This window comes from Xyrauchen texanus, chromosome 6, assembly GCF_025860055.1.
Source record: "Xyrauchen texanus isolate HMW12.3.18 chromosome 6, RBS_HiC_50CHRs, whole genome shotgun sequence".
Classification (NCBI taxonomy): Eukaryota; Metazoa; Chordata; class Actinopteri; order Cypriniformes; family Catostomidae; genus Xyrauchen; species Xyrauchen texanus.
The window spans coordinates 14,613,896-14,632,594 of NC_068281.1; the positions used below are offsets into that span (position 1 = coordinate 14,613,896).

The 18,699-nt window shown below is 37.7% G+C and overlaps 1 protein-coding gene across 1 annotated transcript; it reads right to left on the bottom strand.

Annotated features, from left to right (window-relative positions):
* Window positions 1-2,564: 2,564 nt before the first annotated feature.
* On the bottom strand, window positions 2,565-18,699 carry ftr66 (finTRIM family, member 66; the record flags this gene model as incomplete). The annotated part of the gene is given in 13 exon segments (XM_052128642.1): window positions 2,565-3,065; window positions 5,602-5,685; window positions 7,588-7,804; window positions 7,992-8,179; window positions 8,629-8,685; window positions 8,898-8,948; window positions 14,149-14,198; window positions 14,333-14,386; window positions 14,389-14,476; window positions 14,961-15,177; window positions 15,633-15,718; window positions 18,264-18,387; window positions 18,389-18,699. Coding segments are annotated over 13 exon segments (2,028 nt in total), but the record flags the coding sequence as incomplete, so codon positions are not given.

Sequence of the window (18,699 nt, forward strand, 5' to 3'; positions counted from 1 at the left end):
TCCTCTGGGGGGGTTATTTCACCACACAGTACCTTTCTATAAAATTCATATTTGCAATCCTTAGACCAACAAGTACCCTTTGTAAATACTTTTTACTCTGTGTTGTTCTTGTTCTAGTTTAACCCTTACACAAAATGATTGTGTAATCGGAGGACTACTGGAAAGTTAATCGCAGTAGTTCTGTAGACCATTAGCGTCCAGAGGGGGGTCAGGATGAAGTTGAGCTACACAAGAAAGAGTTATGCTGACCAGATGACAGAGATAAACAATCACAAATAAGGGCTTTAGCAAAATTATAAGAGGCATTCAATGGAACCTGACCTTTAAAAGAAACCTGGATTTAATAACAGCAGTATGTAGAGCTGAAAAACACATAGTTTTATCTCAGCTGTAAATCAGTTTAATTAATCTGAATCATGTGAAAATCTGTTTTGTGGGAATGTTATGTTGTTTCCAAAACAAGCAGGGCTGCATCTTGGTGCACTGCCAAAGAGCAGCATATTTTCAGCCCCAAACTTGGAGCTGATAAATTTTCTTACTGTAACATTGTCTGAAACCACACTGGTGAGGTTACAGCCTCTGTGTATGGACCAGATTTAATCCTGATTGTTCTTCAAGGACTAGTTCCAGCCTTCCTTCAATCAGCCTATCAGTGCCCTCTACTGAGCTAAATTTCATGTACTGAGCAGATGATCATTGAGTCCCAACTATGGCATACTACCATACTACTCTTACTATTTCTGCCATAGACAGACAAGGCAGAAGTAGTAAGAGATGTATGGGTAGCATGCCATTCCGACCCCGGTATATGGGTGTCCTCCTCCCATTCAAAGTTACTTACATAGCACTCAAAATTTTTGTTTATGTCATCGTGGATTTACACTGACACCTAGGGTCATGGATGCAGCATCATTCAACGCAATATCTTTCAGTTGCAGATGGCTTCTTGAAAATTTATAATCAGCCATGTGTAATGTAATCCATGAGTGAATCTGTCAATTACTGAAATAAAGTGAGTGGTACTTGGCTGGTCATACTTCACTTAAATGTGTGAAATGGAGGTATGCTTATTGGTTAATCAGTGAGTTGGGACAACATTAAAAAAAATGTCTTGCCATTATCTGAAATGAAGCAAGAGATTTCTAGTTCCCAGCATGGGCTGCATGGGACTGAATTGGGAGAGTAAATGTTGAAATTAGGTGGTATTGTATCTGCTTTTGTGCAAAAAAAAAAAAAAAAAAAGACTTGTTACTGTTTAATGTTAACTGTTGAAATTAAGAAGAGTTTCTGAAATTTTGGAGTTTTACCACTACTGTGGCTTAGGTGGAGCTTGAATATAGATTGAGGACTCATACTCGTTTACTTGTTTTATTCTAATATGGCTTTCTGTGTTTAACACAACACAGAAATTCCACTTTGTTGTGCTTTGTGATAATGCTACAGTTAGCATGCTAACATGCACTATTGCTAGTTAATAGTTAGCTCTCTTAGCTGAAAAGGTGATTTTAAAATGTCTTATTTGATCGGGGGTCTCTCAGTTCAGTTAGTTTCCCACTACATGAATGAAGTATTTAAGTTGAGGTTATAAAGGTGATATGTGGAACAACTGTCTACAATTGAATTACGTTCAGCCAAAGAGTTATTTAAAACAGATTTACAAGTCATTCATTTACATGCAAAAGTCTGGACACAGTTGACTGAATGTTTCTCATGATCACCAAGACTTTTAATCTAAAGGCTTAGGCTTACATGCTTGATTTTACTTTTGTTGACAAATATAAACTGATATATGTAGATCTCTTTATAAAACAAATATTCAAAAAACATATATTTTAATAAAAGTTTTTTTTTTTAAATTATTGGATGAGTTAGACTGGATAGTGAAGGAAAAGCAGCCAAATGCCGATCATAAATGGTAATGTCAATAAAGCAGAAATAAATGGGGACTGTTGGAAAAGGGTCGCTACTTTCAAGAGCCTAAAATATAAGGTAGCAAAGAAGCCAATGGCTAGCCATTTGAACGCCAGGGGGCACTGTTTATTTTATTTTGTCAACAAATCAAAGTCATTTTCAGAGGTCCAAGTTTACCATTTATTTGAGTGCTTGTCCTTTTACAACAAGCCAAAAGCCATCACACATCAACAGAAACACTACAATTTGAAGAAAGTTGCAAGGTCATTAGAATTCGTCTTTGAAAGGCTAATTTAGACATGATAGTGAACATAACTTTTCATCCTATATGGATTGTTACAAACATTTGCAAAGGATCTGACAAAGAAGGAATGAGAGTGCAAAGGCGCTCAGAAAATATTAACCTCAAGGGGCATTCCACAGACAGAAATAACAGCAATTGACTGAGCATGTAGAGTTTAAATCCAAATATGTTATCACAGACATACAGTAGATCTGTCATGAATGTTTGGCATGGTGGAGCAGAAAAATAAACAGGACAACTTTACATAGTGTAAAAATGTAATATAATAATGTATAGCATTTTTTTTTTTTTTTTATTATGTCCTTTTTTATCAATTCCTTAATTCCCAAGGCCAAATACCCATTTTCCCTCACTCCAACTGACACTCAAAGCCCAGATAGAGAGGCTGTGTGAATGTGGTCTGAAATCTGTGGAGGATCATTTAGTCATCAACCCTGTAAAAGGCCAGTGTCCCTGCCCTGTGATCTAGATGAACATCAATTTTTGACGATCCAGGCTAAAAGATCTTACTGACAACCCCATTGTGTCTGAAAGCATAACCTTTCCTATAGCAGAACAAACTCCAGGATTTGTCATTGTGACAGAAGTGAGCTTCACTTCTTTCCCCTTTCCTGGCAATGTTTTTGTATGGGACAGCAGTGTTTATACCCATCCCACTCCATTCCACTTCTCAATAGCTGTAGACTGTCAGGCCCTCAGTGCCAAGCAGCTGGCACCAGTAATTAAATCGCTCAGGGTGGTCAGGACAGGATTGCTCCCTACTCCAAACGGTCACTTCTCTGTTCTCCTTTGACAAAATTAGGTCCTTATGGGCCATTAGGGAATTGAGTTGTAGGAGAAAGGTGTGATGTGATTTAAATGTTTATGGCAGTAAGCTCCACTAGGAGACGCTACTGGCTTTTGTATTCTTTAGCTCTGCTTGTTTTACGGCAGTTGGAAATTTGTAATGTGGTTGACATGAGCGACACTGTTCCACTACGGTGGCCGAGAGAGCTCAACGTGCTGCAACCTAAAGAAGACGCATGCAAATAGAAAAAAACGCATGCAAAAAGAAAAAAACGCATGCAAATAGAAAAAAACACCAGCAACATCTTCATCAGTTTCACAGCACACGTGTGCTCCAAATACTCACAACACAACCAAATACAGAAACGCGCTGCAAAAGTTCACAACACAACCAAATACAGAAACGTGCTGCAAAACTTCACAACACAACCAAATATAGAAACGCGCTGCAAGCACTGATTTATATATATAGATCAGTGGCTGCAAGTAACACAGACCACAACGGAAATGTTTCCGGGGGAACCAAATAAGTGACGAACCCAGCTGGGACGTGCTTACAGCAAAGAACTGATATTGACAAGAAGTGAAAGCCTAAATATATATATATATATTTTATAAATAAACTATAATATTAAAATAATATTGTAATATATTGTATATAGAAATAATATTATAATATTATATTGTAATATTATACTTTTTTATAGTTGTTCTACTCTTTGCTTACAGCTCAAAATTCTACTTTATTTTATTTTATTTATTTTAACTTTTTTTCCAGCAAAATATACAGAGATTCATTTTTTATGACATACAACTTGTATACAATATACAAATTGTATTAACAATATGTTCAATGTCATCAGAAATGAGAAAAGAACAATGAGCTGAAAACTAAAATAAATAAAAAAGATAGAGAAGAAGAACATGAAGGAAATATATTAATCTTTACATCAGTTACACCAGAGCCATTCTCTCCATGGCTCTGAGTTACACTATACAAATTGTTTCATGTTATGTTTAAATTTTCATAAAGAAAAGTTTCATAAGAAGGTGTAGATAATGTAGGGTCCAATGTTTTAAAGTTGAGACACTGACACACAGATATTTAACGGATATATAAAACGCATATTTTAACAGTTTTTTTGTAACGTAAAAATAAATTTATTTGCAACGGTTATGTTAACAGCATTATATTTCTGTCCTCAGAACAGCTATTCAGCCGATGGACAACGTGCTGCGTTGTCATGGGAACATCCCAGGTGAAAATAATTAGGTTGGAAGTTGTCTTTCATTGCTCCCTTCATCAAGTGCGTTCCAAACGGCTACATAAATGGCACACTAGTGCCATGCTCACTCCAAAGTCCCACTTGAAGAGCTCTGCCGTCTGCCCTTCGAAGGGAGTAGGGCATAGGGATGCTCACGTGCAATAAGCAGCGTCCCAGCCGGGTTCGTCACTTATTTGGTTCCCCCGGAAACATTTCCGTTGTGGTCTGTATTACTTGCAGCGCGTTTCTATATTTGGTTGTGTTGTGAAGTTTTGCAGCACGTTTCTGTATTTGGTTGTGTTGTGAACTTTTGCAGTGCGTTTCTGTATTTGGTTGTGTTGTGAGCTTTTGCAGCGCGTTTCTGTATTTGGTTGTGTTGTGAGTATTTGGAGCACACGTGTGTTGTGAAACTGATGAAGATGTTTTCTTAATTTGCGGGTGTTTTTCTATTTGCATGCGTCTTCTTTAGGTTGCAGCACGTTGAGCTCTGTCGGCCACCATACTGTTCTCGACAATATCCCGTTAATAAACCGTTGAAGACTACTTTCAGGAGTCTGTGAATTCATGACATGGTGTCAGAAGTGAGATCTTTCGCCCTGTGAACAAGATTGAAACGAGCAACGAGATGGCCAAGTTTCAGTCTCCCGAATCGTTTGACTTCACCCAGCCTTCGGCGTGGCCGATCTTGAGACAGCGTTTTTCCCGCTACCTATCTTTTCCCGGAACCTATCTTTAGCACCTTTATAGACGATGTTCAACACTATTATGAAGAGGTTTTAAAAAAAGTTTGATGAACATTTTGTGCCAAAGCGGAATACGATACATGAACGTGCCTGTTTTCACAGCTGCATGGGGAGAGCGTGGAGGCGTTTGTCAGAGAGCTTTATAAGCTTGCAGAACACTGTGATTTTGGAGCAACTAAAGACGAACAGATAAGGGACCGCATTGTAATCGGCATCGCAGATGGAGAAGTGTCGCAAAAGATACATCTCGAACCGGACTTGACATTGGAAAAGGCAATCAGTATTGCGCGACAGTCGGAGCTTATTAAAGCACAAAACGCCAGCGCCAGAGCAACAAATGTTGAGGTGAGTGCCGTTAATGCACGCAAGTACAAGCAGCCTAGGCAGTACGACAAAAAGGTATGCCAAAAACAAAGATGAACATTACAAGAATGTGACACATCAAACAAGGAAAATGTGCACAAGATGTGGGAGACAGCATGATTACGGTGCATGTCCGGCTACAGGTAAACGCTGCCGCAAATGCAATAAAACGGGACATTTTGAAGCACTGTGTAAAACTAAGAATGTAAATGCAATTAAAACTACTGACGGTGACAGTGATGAGGTAAGTGCATGGTTTCTCGGGGCTGTTGCTGATGGCAGTGAAGGTGATGAGGACACATGGTATGAAGACCTACAAATCAATGGCACAACTGTTATGTTCCGAATTGATACAGGTGCGGATGTAACGGTGATTCCCGAGGAAACATATTCATCCCTGCAACAGCGCCATCTCAGGTGATGACAAAATCAACCTTCACAAGCCCAGGTGGAAAGCTCGTGTGTAAAGGCAAGTTTATGACACACTGTGAAAAACATGGACAGATTTTCCCATTTTGGATTTATGTAATGTCAGGCCGCTTCAGTTTACGGTCGGTCAAGTGCGAGATAAGATGTAAGTTGCTAAACTAAACATTTGCTATTTGACAGGTTTTTTAGGTAATAAATGTTAAACGAATCACAAAAAATAATCAGGCAAATTAATGAACTTTTGTCTATTTTCGCCATTTTTAACTGAAAATAGACCACTATGTGACGTGACTGATGTAATGTAGCCTAATAATTAATTTACTGTCATTGTGAGGGGACACGACACATTAACCAGGGTACCCGCAGGATCTTAAAAGCATTGAAAAATAATCTCAAATTAAGGCTTGGATTTGGTATACAAAGTCTTGGATTTCGTTACAAAGGTATTATATATTTTTTGCCTTTACTAGGATTAAGTTCATACCATAACAAAATTAACTGTTACTAATGCAGGCTAATTAAAAATTCATGCAACGTTGAGTGCATCCCGCACTCCACGTCATAGCAGAAAGCGCGAAAGTGTGCGCACCGTTACTATGGTTACTAGGCAAGTGAATTGCAGAACAAGATAGTAGCCAAGCGTAGTTTGTCGTCTGAAGTGGGAACGTTTCAGTTTAATGCCAGAATTCAATAATTTAAACCCCAAATCAGAGCTTTTCTGTTAAAAGAACATGTTTTCTACCCGGTCTTTTCAATAGTATCTGGCAATCGCGCGCGCGCGCGCTCTCTAACGCAAGAATCGCGGATGATCTGAAAACACAGACGAGCTGGAGTTCAGCAATCTTCATTTGAGATTGTCAACTTAAATTGAAGTGTCATTCAGTCGGCCTGTGTTCTGTCACGAGCCGCTTGCGCTGTTTGTGCAAACAAAATGCAGGCTGATATCCCAGCAGTGTTTTTAATGTTGATGCAATGTTTCCCGAATATCCACACGATTACAAATGTGACATTGATTTTATACAACAGTTAAAAAACAAAACAAAAGGGTAACATTAAGTGATTTACTACATTTAAAACATTATAGTCAGGCTTATTGCTCTATTTTGCAATGAAATCTGTGGCTTTGAACGAATCGTGAGATTCAATGAATGACTCGATGACTCACACATAAAGACAATGAGTTACCGCAATTTTTATTATATAAAAGTATATTATTTATATAATACTTTTATTAATATTAAACGATTTTAACATTGCCCATATATTGAACATTGTTTTATTTAAGGCATTATTTATTTTTTTAAAGGTATTACAAAGGTAAAAAATGAAATGGGAAAATTGATTAAAGGGAGCAAATATTGTCCCTTAATGGAAAAGGTGTGACTGCAGTCTAAGTGGAAGAGGGGTACGGCACTCTAAAAAATTGGAGAACCACGGAACTAAGGAAAAGGGATATGTAGAATTGCACAAGTGCCAAATACACCACCGCCCCGGCCCCCACCACCTTAACTAACACATTTTCTGCAGGAAACCCTGCGATGATATATTTGGGAACATTGGACTGTTAAATTGTGAGCCAGTCAAAATAGAGCTTAGGCCGGACGCCAAGCCATATTGTAACCCCACGGCGCGTCCCATTTCCAATCCTACCTCAAGTGGAAGAGGAACTGAAGCGAATGCAGTCTCTTGGCATCATAGAAGAAGTAAAGGAAGCCACAGACTGGTGTGCTCCTATGGTGCCAGTGATTAAAAAAAACAAGAAACCTCGGATCTGTGTGGATCTTACCAAACTGAATGAAGCTGTGAAAAGAGAAAGGTTCATCTTGCCCACGCTTGAGGATATTGCACCAAAACTGTCAAGCGCAACAGTGTTCTCTACAGTGGACGCATCAAGTGGGTTTTGGCAGATCCCACTCGATGAGAGCAGCAGGAAACTTACAACCTTTATTACTCCAGTGGGCCGCTTCTGTTTCTGTCGCCTTCCTTTCGGCACTACATCTGCACTGGAAATATTTCAGCAGAAAATGAGCTCACTTCTGAGGGATCACACCGGCACAGAAGTTGTCATGGATGACATTCTGATCTTTGGCAAGGACAAGGAAGACCACGACCAGAACCTACAAGCTGTGATGAAAACAATTAAAGCTTCAGGACTGAAACTAAACAAGGACAAATGTCAATTCAGGAAACCTGAGATTCACTATTTTGGACACATCATTGGGAAGAATGGCATTAAACCGGACACTGAGAAAGCCAGAGCCATTGCGGAACTCCCCAGCCCAACGAACATAACGGAACTGCGTCAAAGGATTGGAATGATAAACTACTTGGGAAAATTCCTTCCTGATCTCTCCACTGTCATGCACCCTATAAACAGCCTATTGAAGAGCGACACAGTGTGGACATGGGGAGAAGCACAAGAGGAAGCCTTCAAAAAAAGTAAAAGGCATGCTAACCTCAGCACCTGTACCGGCATATTACGACACAACAAAGTCAACAGTGGTAAGTGCAAATGCAAGTAGTTATGGCCTAAGCGGCGCACTTTACCAAGAACACAGTGATGGACTCTGACCGGTTGCCTTTTGTTCGAGGACACTGACAGAGACTGAGCGTAGGTACTCCCAGATAGAAAAGGAATGCCTTGCCAGTGTGTGGGCATGCAAGCGTTTCGGGAGGTACTTACAAGGTATGGACAGGTTTGTGCTTGAGACCGACCACAAACCTCTGGTTCCACTTATCAACAGCTACGACCTGGATAAAGCACCTGTTAGGTGTCAGAGGTTATTGATGCGTCTAATGAAGTTTAACGGAGAAGCTGTTCACGTACCAGGAAAACAGCTCGTTGTCGCTGACACCCTATCTCGCAACCCACTGCAGGGCGGTACTGTGTCAGACACAGAGCATGATGTCAAAGCTTATGTTCAGGCAGTGATTGGAACTAGATCAATCACCAAAGATAGACTAAATGCAATAAGAGAAGCTACAAGCAATGACAACACTCTTCAAACGGTGATTCGTTACACAAGTAATGGCTGGCCCTCAGATTTGTCCTGCCTGCCACACAACCTGCTCAAGTACCACGCCGCCAGAGCTCACCTGTTTGAAGTCAATGGACTCTTGCTGAACGATGACCACATTGTTGTTCCTCTTTCAATACAAAAGACTGTGCTGTCACAAATACATGCGGGTCACCAGGGACTCACGAAGTGCCGGAAAAGGGCTAACATTTCAGTGTGGTGGCCAGGTGTCGGGAGAGACATTGCTGAGCTTATAAAAGCATGTGAGTTTTGCATCAAGAATAAACCAACTCAAAGAAAAGAGCCACTGATCACCACACCACTGCCATTAGGAGCTTGGCAGAAGATAGCCGCTGATTTATTTGAGCTTGAAGGTAAACAGTATTTGGTAGCTACAGACTATTACTCACGCTACATTGAGATTTCTCATTTACCTTCCACAAGCAGCAATCAAGTCATCACTCGCCTGAAATGCATGTTCGTCAGGTGGGGGATCCCGTTTGAGCTAGTTACAGATAATGGCCCTCAGTTCGTTTCAGCGGAGTTTCGCCAATTCAGTGAGGACTACAACTTTGAGCACACAACGTCAAGCCCTCACTACCCTCAAGCGAATGGAGCTGCTGAGAGGAGTGTAGCCATTGCAAAGAGACTCCTTCGACAACCGGATCCACAACTAGCCTTGCTGAGTTACAGAGCCACAACTATCACCGCAACCGGCCAGAGCCCAGTTCAACTGATGATCGGACGAGAAATCAGAACCACAGTTCCTGTGTTGCCACAGCAGCTGAGCCCGACTGCAGTTGACCATCAGGCGGTAAGATCTAAGGACCAACAATCCAAAGCAGCCTACCGCTACTTCTACAGCAAGCACCACTCAACCCGACCTCTGCCTACACTGCAGCTTGGCCAGAGGGTTAATGTCAAATTGGATGGGGAGAAGGGCTGGAAAACCCCAGCAAAAGTTATCGCAAAAGCTCAAGAGCCCAGGTCCTATCTAATTCAAACCGGCCAAGGGACTGTTGCCCGTAGGAACAGGAGGCATTTGCAAGAAGTGCCTGAGCCAGTATCTGAAAGTGCTGGACAAGAGACTAATAATGACTGTGACTTTGCCACCCAAGGTGACACAGACATCCCTTTCACTGCTACTGACTCACCTGTGTCCTGTGTTCCAACTATTTCCCCGAGTTCGGGCGCCTCTCCAAAGAGAACCTTAGCTGGGAGAGCTATTAGACCACCCGCCAGGTTTAAGGACTATGTTTAAGATGGAAATGTCCTTTTCTGGTCGTGTAGTGTGTTACAGTACTGACTTCTTGTTCTTATATTATTATGGAAGTTACAGTGACAGTTAAATTGCTAAAAAAAAAAAAAAAGTATTTTGTTCAAGACTTTGCTGATCTGAATATATTGATATAGAGCTATGATAAAGGTACTTACAATATTTGGTATAAAGGCTTAATTGGTTGTTAAAACAAAATTAATAGAAATGTAATACTGCTAATTGGAATTTACTTAAGAGGGGAGATGTGATGTGATTTAAATGTTTGTGGCAGTAAGCTCCACTAGGAGGCGCTACTGGCTTTTGTATTCTTTAGCTCTGCTTGTTTTACGGCAGTTGGAAAGTTGTTATGTGGTTGACAAATACATGAGCGACACTGTTCTCTGTTCTTGACAATATCCCGTTAATAAACCGTTGAAGACTACTTTCAGGAATCCGTGAATTCATGACAAAAGGAATATGAAAAATGAAATGGTGATAAGTGGGAAACAGGAAAGGAGCATTGTAAGGGAAGATGGGAGGAAAGAGATTATAAACAGTGGCCCCAAATATTTGGACACATACAGGTATAGTTCACCCAAAAGTGAAAATTCTTGCATTATTTTCTCACCAGCTTGTTGATCCAAAACCATTAACTTTCTTAATTCCATGAAACACAAAAAGAGATGTAAGGCAGAATGACAGACCGCAGTCAACATTCATTTGAATTGCATATTTTATCTATTCAATAAAAGTGCATGGTGACTGAGGATAACTCCTTTTGAGTTCCATGGATGGAAGAAAGTCATATGTGTTTTTAACAACATGAGGGTGAATACAAATTGACAGAATTGTTATTTATTATTTGTGTGAACAATTGCTGTGAAAAAGTTATCCTTAAAAATGTCTGAATATCATTGCATTATATAACCAAATATGTGTCTGCTTTTCTTTATTTTAATATTTTGTTATCTAATGCAATGGCAATCTATAATGATAATTTTTATATGTGGCTTAAAGGAATTGTTCACCCAAAAATGAAAATTCTCTTATCATTTACTTATCCTCACGCCATCCCAGATGTGTAAGACTTTCTTCTGCAGAATACAAACAAAGATTTTTAGAAGAATATTTCAGCTCTGTAGGTCCATCCAATTCAAGTGAATAGGTACCAAAATTTTGAAGCTGCAAAACAATATAAAGTCAGCATAAAATCCACATGACTCCAGTGGTTAAATCCATGTCTTCAGAAGCGATATGATAAGTGTGGGTAAGAAACAGATCAATATTATATTCCTTTTACTATAAATCTCCACTTTCACTTTCACATGGTTCTTCTTGTGTTTTTGGAGAATCACATTCTTCATGCATATCATCCCTTCTGTGCAGGGAGGAGAATTTATAGTAAAAAAGGGCTTAAAAATGGATCTGTTTTAATTAGGGCTGTCAATCAATTAAAAAGTTTAATCTAATTAATTACATGGTGTCCCGATTAATTAATCGTGATTAATCACATTTATCGCATATAAAAATATTTGCTGAGAAAGCCCCTCATATAACAATAATTCAATATATAATGATGAAATTATTATACATAGTTATCTTTAAATATTAAAAAAATATATATAAAAATATATATAATGTGTGTGTGTGTGTGTGTATGTATATATATATATAAAAATATTCAGATAATTAAAATGCATTACATTCTTGTGGCAGAAGAGTTAATCATTGATAAGACAATACAAAAAGCGGCTTTAGAATACAATGTATTGTTTACTACCATATTATTGATCGTAAGTCAATCATTGGCACACAGTTCACAAATATTCATTTCACAAGTGAATTTGTCAATCAGTTGGAGATTTATTATGAGGGCTTGTTTAAGGACCCAGTCAATTTACACCTGCCTCAGACATACTTGTGTAGCATCTCGGGTGCATTGCATCATAAACATAAAATGTTTAGGTCACTGTGTCAAGTTAAAAATAGTTTAATACTCAATCTTTAAACACATCTTGAGATCCCTTAGTTTGCATTTGCACACCATCAAGTGTTTTGAACACAAGAACGTATCACATCTTTGTGTTGTTCTGCCTACTGAAGTGTTTTCTTCACTGTATAAACGCATTGAAGTAACGTGTTAAATCGACAGCCCTAGTTTTAATATAAAGGTAGCATAACAGTTATCCATATGACTCTAGTGGTTAAATCCATGTGTTCAGACATGATATGATAGGTGTGGGTGAGAAACAGATTTTTTTTACAGACATTTTTAAGTCCTTTTTTACTATAAATCTCCACTTTCGCTTGCACAATCTTCTTCTTGTATTTCTGGTGATTCACATACTTCGGAACCATCTACTGTGCAGGGAGGATAATTTATAGTAAAAAAGAGCTTAAATATTGATCTGTTTCTCACCCACACCTATCATATCACTCCTGAAGATATGGGCTTAACTACTGGAGTTGTATATATTATGTTTATGCTGCCTTTATGTGCTTTTTTGAGTTTCGAAGCATAGATACTGTAAACATGCAGGCAAACTGCTAAAAATTGATAGATTTGCCCCTTGAAGGTCTCTGCGTTGTTCTGTCTTTTCTGAGCGCTGAAGTAAAGCAATTATTGTTAATAATTTGCACTACAAATTCATCCCATTTTAAATTGTATTTTATCTGATTCCAATTTTTTATTAATCTGACTCCAATTTTAAGTTGACCTCTAATTTAGATTAAGGCTCTAATTACTTTCTGATCATTCTTTTTTTTTATTATTCTTTTTATTGATTGATTACTCTGAATCCTCCTCTATACCTTTTGATCAGTTTAATGAGATTCAAACTGATAGTCTTTAAGTGGCTTCCTCCTACATTTAAGCTTCAGTTATGATATAAATTATCACATATCATCTGGTTTCTCCTATTTTAAAGACCCAGTATTGATATAAATAATTTTGTAGGAATACAGAATAAATCAAAAAGTATCAATTTATTTGCCAGGTAGGATTTAAAACATAAGTTACAGAAACAAGTCAAAGAACATACCTGGCAGTTGAGAAAACTACATGTAATTGCAAAGCATGGGACATCTGAATGCAGATTCCTATTATTAAAATTACACACATTGAGGTGTGGCATCATCTGACTACAGAGGACCCTGAGCTCTGGGCCAGCTTTCCTTTTAATATCCAGACAGAATACACATTGTGTACCAAATGGTATTATCCTTTGAACAATGAGAATTTCCTTGGCTTCCTGGTGTTTAACCCTCAAGGAGGGGGATAGACCTCCAGAATTATTCAGTATTTGGCATATAGAGATCTTATAACTTTGTTGTCATTAAGTTTTACAAACCTGGTTAAAAGAACACTATACCAGTCATTTTAAATGATACCAAACATGTTACATTAGTTACATTATTTTATACATCAGATGATATTTTGTTGCATACAGATCTTAGGTGAGTTTGAGGTGATTCTGAGCTGAAGGGGAACGGGGGATGGTTGGGGTTGGGGATGTGACAGATGTGGTAGGGCAACAACGAGGTGTGAATTTGCAATCTTCGCTCAGTGGGGTGTGGTGCCTCCGGAAGAGTTGCTAATTGTGAGAAAGTTCATATGTTGATTTTCTCAAAGATCATACATTTGCTCTTTTCCTTTGAATGCAAACACATCGGCACCCTGCCTTACAATACCTATTCACTTGCATTGTGAGGACCTACAGAGCTGAAATAGTCTTTTAAAAATCTTTGTTTGTGTCCTGTAGAAGACAAAAAGTCATACACATCTGGAATGTCATGAGGGTGAGAAAATGATGAGAGAGTGTCCATTTCTGGGTTCACTATTCCTTTAAGTTTCAAATAGGAGCCACTTATATGTAATTTTCACCTGATTATCTGCCATAATGTTACTACAGGTTTGAGGAGTGAGATTTGTATTATGTTAGGGTATTTATCAATTTTCTGACTCAATCAAGTGTTTAAATGTTTGAACTTGTTTAAACATCAAAAAGCAACACCTCAAAAAAACTAAAAACTGTATCACTCCCCATTAGTGTAGTAGATTGACTTAATGTACAGAAACTCTAATATTGGGCAATGTGCAGTGGAGGATCTTCATAGACGTAGCTGGAGAGAAAATGGAAGGCAGGCATACATCACAAGGAAATCATTTAACAAGTTAGCAGAGTGTCATATCTATTTGGAAAACAACTAAACAGGAAGTGAAGGCAAGCGGAAAGACCAACTTTTTCCCCCCTCACCTGCTTGATAGATCCTGGGCTATTCCCCTTTGAAGATGTCAACAAGCTATTTCCTGATATTGCAACATTCACTTTCCCAAAATCTGAGAATGATGCTATTGTAAAGTGTGGCTCAGGGAGCCGAAAGGAGAAGGAATGACAGTTCTGTAGATATACACTACAGTTTATTTAGTTCTGGTCCTCTAATCTGATTAGACAAATAGCATTCTAAAAATGCTGATATTTAGTACAATATAGCTGGAACATTTCACAATTTATATCACTCTGCTTCTTTGGGGCATCAGAGGCAACTGTTGATCCTGTTTTGACATCATTTTATTTTCAATAGCAGAGCAAATATAGACAACATAACTGGCAATATTTTGTATTTTACTCAATATTAAAAGTATTGTTCACCCAAAAATGAGAATGGAACACAAAAGGAGATGTTAGGCAGAATAATTAATTTCATATCATAGTATGGATAAAAGATGCAATGAACACCTTTTGTGTTCCATGTAACAGAAGAAAGTCATATGTGTTTGGAAAAAATTTGGTTGAGTTTTTAAATAAAAGCAATTTCACAGTTGCACTCTTGCTTGTGTGATTATAATTTATGCTATAGTTTTCAGTCGACAATGTGGGTTACCTGGAGAATATGAACCTGATCCTCAGACTTCAGAAGCAACTCAAGCTTGCAATCTCTCTGATTGAGGTCTGTGATTTCCTGCTCTAGAGTCTGCAGCATGCTCTACACAGCTCTGAATTCGTCTCTGAATTTACACCTCCTTTCAATAGATTGTATCAGTTTGTTGAAAAACTGTTCACTATTTTCCATGGCAGATTCCATGGGAAATTGAGATATTCTTCAGAAAATCTTTATTTGTGTTCAGCAGAAGAAAGAAAGTCATATACATCTGGCATGGCATGAGGGTGAGTAAATTTTCATTGTTGGGTGACCTATTCCTTTAAGTTAAAGGGAGTAAAAATAATAATTCTGTCATCATTTACTCACCCTCATGTTGTTCCAAACCAGTAAGAATTTTCTTTCTTCCGTGGCACACAGAAATGAGATATTAGGCAGAATGAAAGCCTCATTCATCCTTCGGTTTCTTTGTAAGAAACAAAAAGATGCAATGAAATTGAGTGGTGAAATATAGACTAAAATACTGCTTATGATATCTTTTGTGTTCCACACAAGAAGCATTTGGAAAAACACGAGGGTGAATAAATGGTGACAGAATTTTCATTTTAGGGTCAACCATCCTTTTAAGGCAGCTTCAAAAATATAGAAAATGTACTAGTTAATATACTTTCAAACATTTCAACATTATTGTTGTAGAGTAGTTCCTTCTCTTTTGTGTGGATTTTGAGTTTATATTTTTGTCGGGTCAATCCTAGCTCTTTCTGTGAAGAAAGGTATCCATTATAACGATCATGCTCTTTTACTGCAATTATTCAGTGGAGGAGAACTGATTTTTAACAGAATAGACATTTGATAAAGCGAACTGCATTAACTGACATTGTACATTTAGGTACAAATTACTTTATATTCAATTAGGGATCACTTGGAAGGAGTGGATATACTGAACATTCTTTGATATGTGTTACATATTAAAGGCATGGTACACCCAGAGCCATATAGAGAGAGAGTTGCGACAATGGAAGTTCTAAATGCTTGATCGTCACGTGATTCACGTAGACTTCAGATAGTTCCAGGAAGTGTTTTGGCGGTCATTTCAAACTGTTAGAGTAGAGTGACAGAACTGCGATTTCTGGTAATTAGTAGTCAATAAATGCGTTTATTTTATATATTTATGTAACACACCGACATATGTATGTAGCATGAGTATGTTGTTACAGCGATGTTGTTTTTTTAAAGATCAAATCAGCTAATATTTGAGGATTAGTGTTCGCTTACCGTTATTTGCCTCAACTTATTTCAGGCTAGGGTTTCTGTTGCCTTTTTATGTTACCTCATGTTCATTGTTTTCACTAATCTCATGGTAACTAATGTCATATTTATGACTTTTCAGATAGTACAGAGACAGGCTGGTGACAGGTGATTTCCAGCTCACACCGCACAATGGGTCAATGAACTATTAACTATTAGCAGCAGTTACGTAAATGTAAAATTTAGTGAAATGAAGCTTATTGTTTACAATTCTTACAATTCTATATATAGTAATATAATTATTTATGTATTATAAATATTATATATCTAATGTATAATTCTTACAATACTTATTCATATACACAATATATTCAGCTTTAAAACAACTTAAGCATACTCGTATATAAACTGCCGTTCAAAAGTAATGAGGCTGAAAATTCAGCTTGGCATCACAGGAGTAAATTACATTTTAAAATACATTGAAATAGAAACCAGTTATTTTAAATTGTAATAATATATTACTGATATTACTTTTTTTTAAAACGATGGATGAAACTGAATCAAGAGAACAGATTTTACAATTAATAGGGTGTTCGATTATTAACTTTATCCAGCTCCAATCCTTGCCTAATCTGTTAGTTACGCGATAACATGCCTTATCTCCTAATTTAATGAGTAATACTCAACTATAAAGGTTTTAATTTACAAGTTATTTTTTATTTAGATGTACTGATAATATACAGAATAAGATAATATTATTCTTTAAACGTCTCACCTTTTAAAAGTGCGTCGCAAACGGTTTGTTCTGCTGCATCTCTACGGCGCGGCATGTGTTTGCTGCTACTTCCGGGAACTATTGAGAGGCTCCACGAGTCGCCATTGCTGTAAAAAAAATGTTCCATTGGAGTCAGTGGAGTTGTCGCAACTCTCTCTCTATATGGCTCTGGGTACACCTAAAAGTAACATTTCTGTCATCGTTACTCACCCTCATATTGTTCTAAACAAAGCCATACAACCTTCTTTTTTACATGGGACACAAAAGGAGAAATTAGGCAGAATGTTAGCTTCAGTCACCATTCACTTTTATTATACTGTATCTTTTTTCCATACAATTACAGTGAATGGTGACATACAGCTTTGGAACAACATGAGGGTGAATGAATGGTGACAGCATTTTCATTGTTTTGGTGCACTATACCTTTAAGGACAGAGCATTATTTATGTAACCTTTGTCATTAGCAAATTAATTTAAAACATTTGTTAGCTACTGTATATGATGATATTCAAAATAGCAGAGCACACAATCAAAGCCAACAGCTCAACCTTCTCTTTGAGTGTTCTTGCAGAAACAGAGAAAGCTATGCTGTCTGAATGCATTTTGTTTACACAGGCCGGAATTTGAATGTGAAGCTGGAAGTTTGGCTCATTCTCCTAACCTTACAACATTACAGTCATTTATATGATTATGATTGTTTCTGGCTGGAAAACCTCATTCATTAAATGCAATCTTTCCCTTCTAATATTTTATTTAAACCAATGTCTCCATTACAAAACCTTTTCTGCACAATGTAACCCATCCATATTGATGTGCATTGCCTTTTTGGTTAGTGAAATATTCTATAAAAGGTCAAAATAAACTGAAAAAGCTATATAAAATAAGGATATTGTAATATCATTACTCTTTGATATATTGTGTTTAAAGAGATAGTCCACCCAAAAAAATTTATATATAAATAAATTCTGTCATCATTTACCCACATTCATGTTGTTCAAAACTTTCTGTCATTCTGAAATGCACAAAGGAACATGTTAGGCAAAATTTTAGCATCCAGGCACCATTCAAGTGCATTAATAAGAAAAAATTGCAATGAAAGTGAATGGTGACTGAGACTTACATTCTGCCAAACATCTCTTTTTGTGTTCCACACAAGAAAGAAAGTCATATGGGTTTGGGACAACATGGGAGCAAGTGAAATGGTGACAGAATTTATTAGACAGTCTCTTATTCAATGAAATATTGCATAAACAACCACAGTGATTGCTGTACTTTCTTGTAACCTGTTTCTTTTTGCTTTCTGCTGCAGCTGACACTGTATCGTGACCTTTGGTGTCATCCATTACACAAAAAAAATGTTGATCAGTTCTACAATACATTTCCAAATATTTGTCATGATGAGGACATCTTCTCCTGTAGGTTTACTGAGGCTTCAATCAGCTTGTGTTTTTCAAGGCAGGAGATTTGTAAGATTTGAGAGTCCTCTAAAAGTTCCAGTTCCTTCATCTTCTCCACCATCTCTGCCAGTATGGTGTTTCCATTCAGAACTGGCCTAGGACTAAATGTCTGTCCGCACTGGGTACAGTCGATAACTTGATTACCTTTCATCAAGTCACTAATACATCCCATGGAGTACCCATACCCACATGGAATTGCCACTGTGTCCTTCAGCAAATCCAGGCAAATAGGACAACAACACTCTTCTGTATTCAGGAGCCC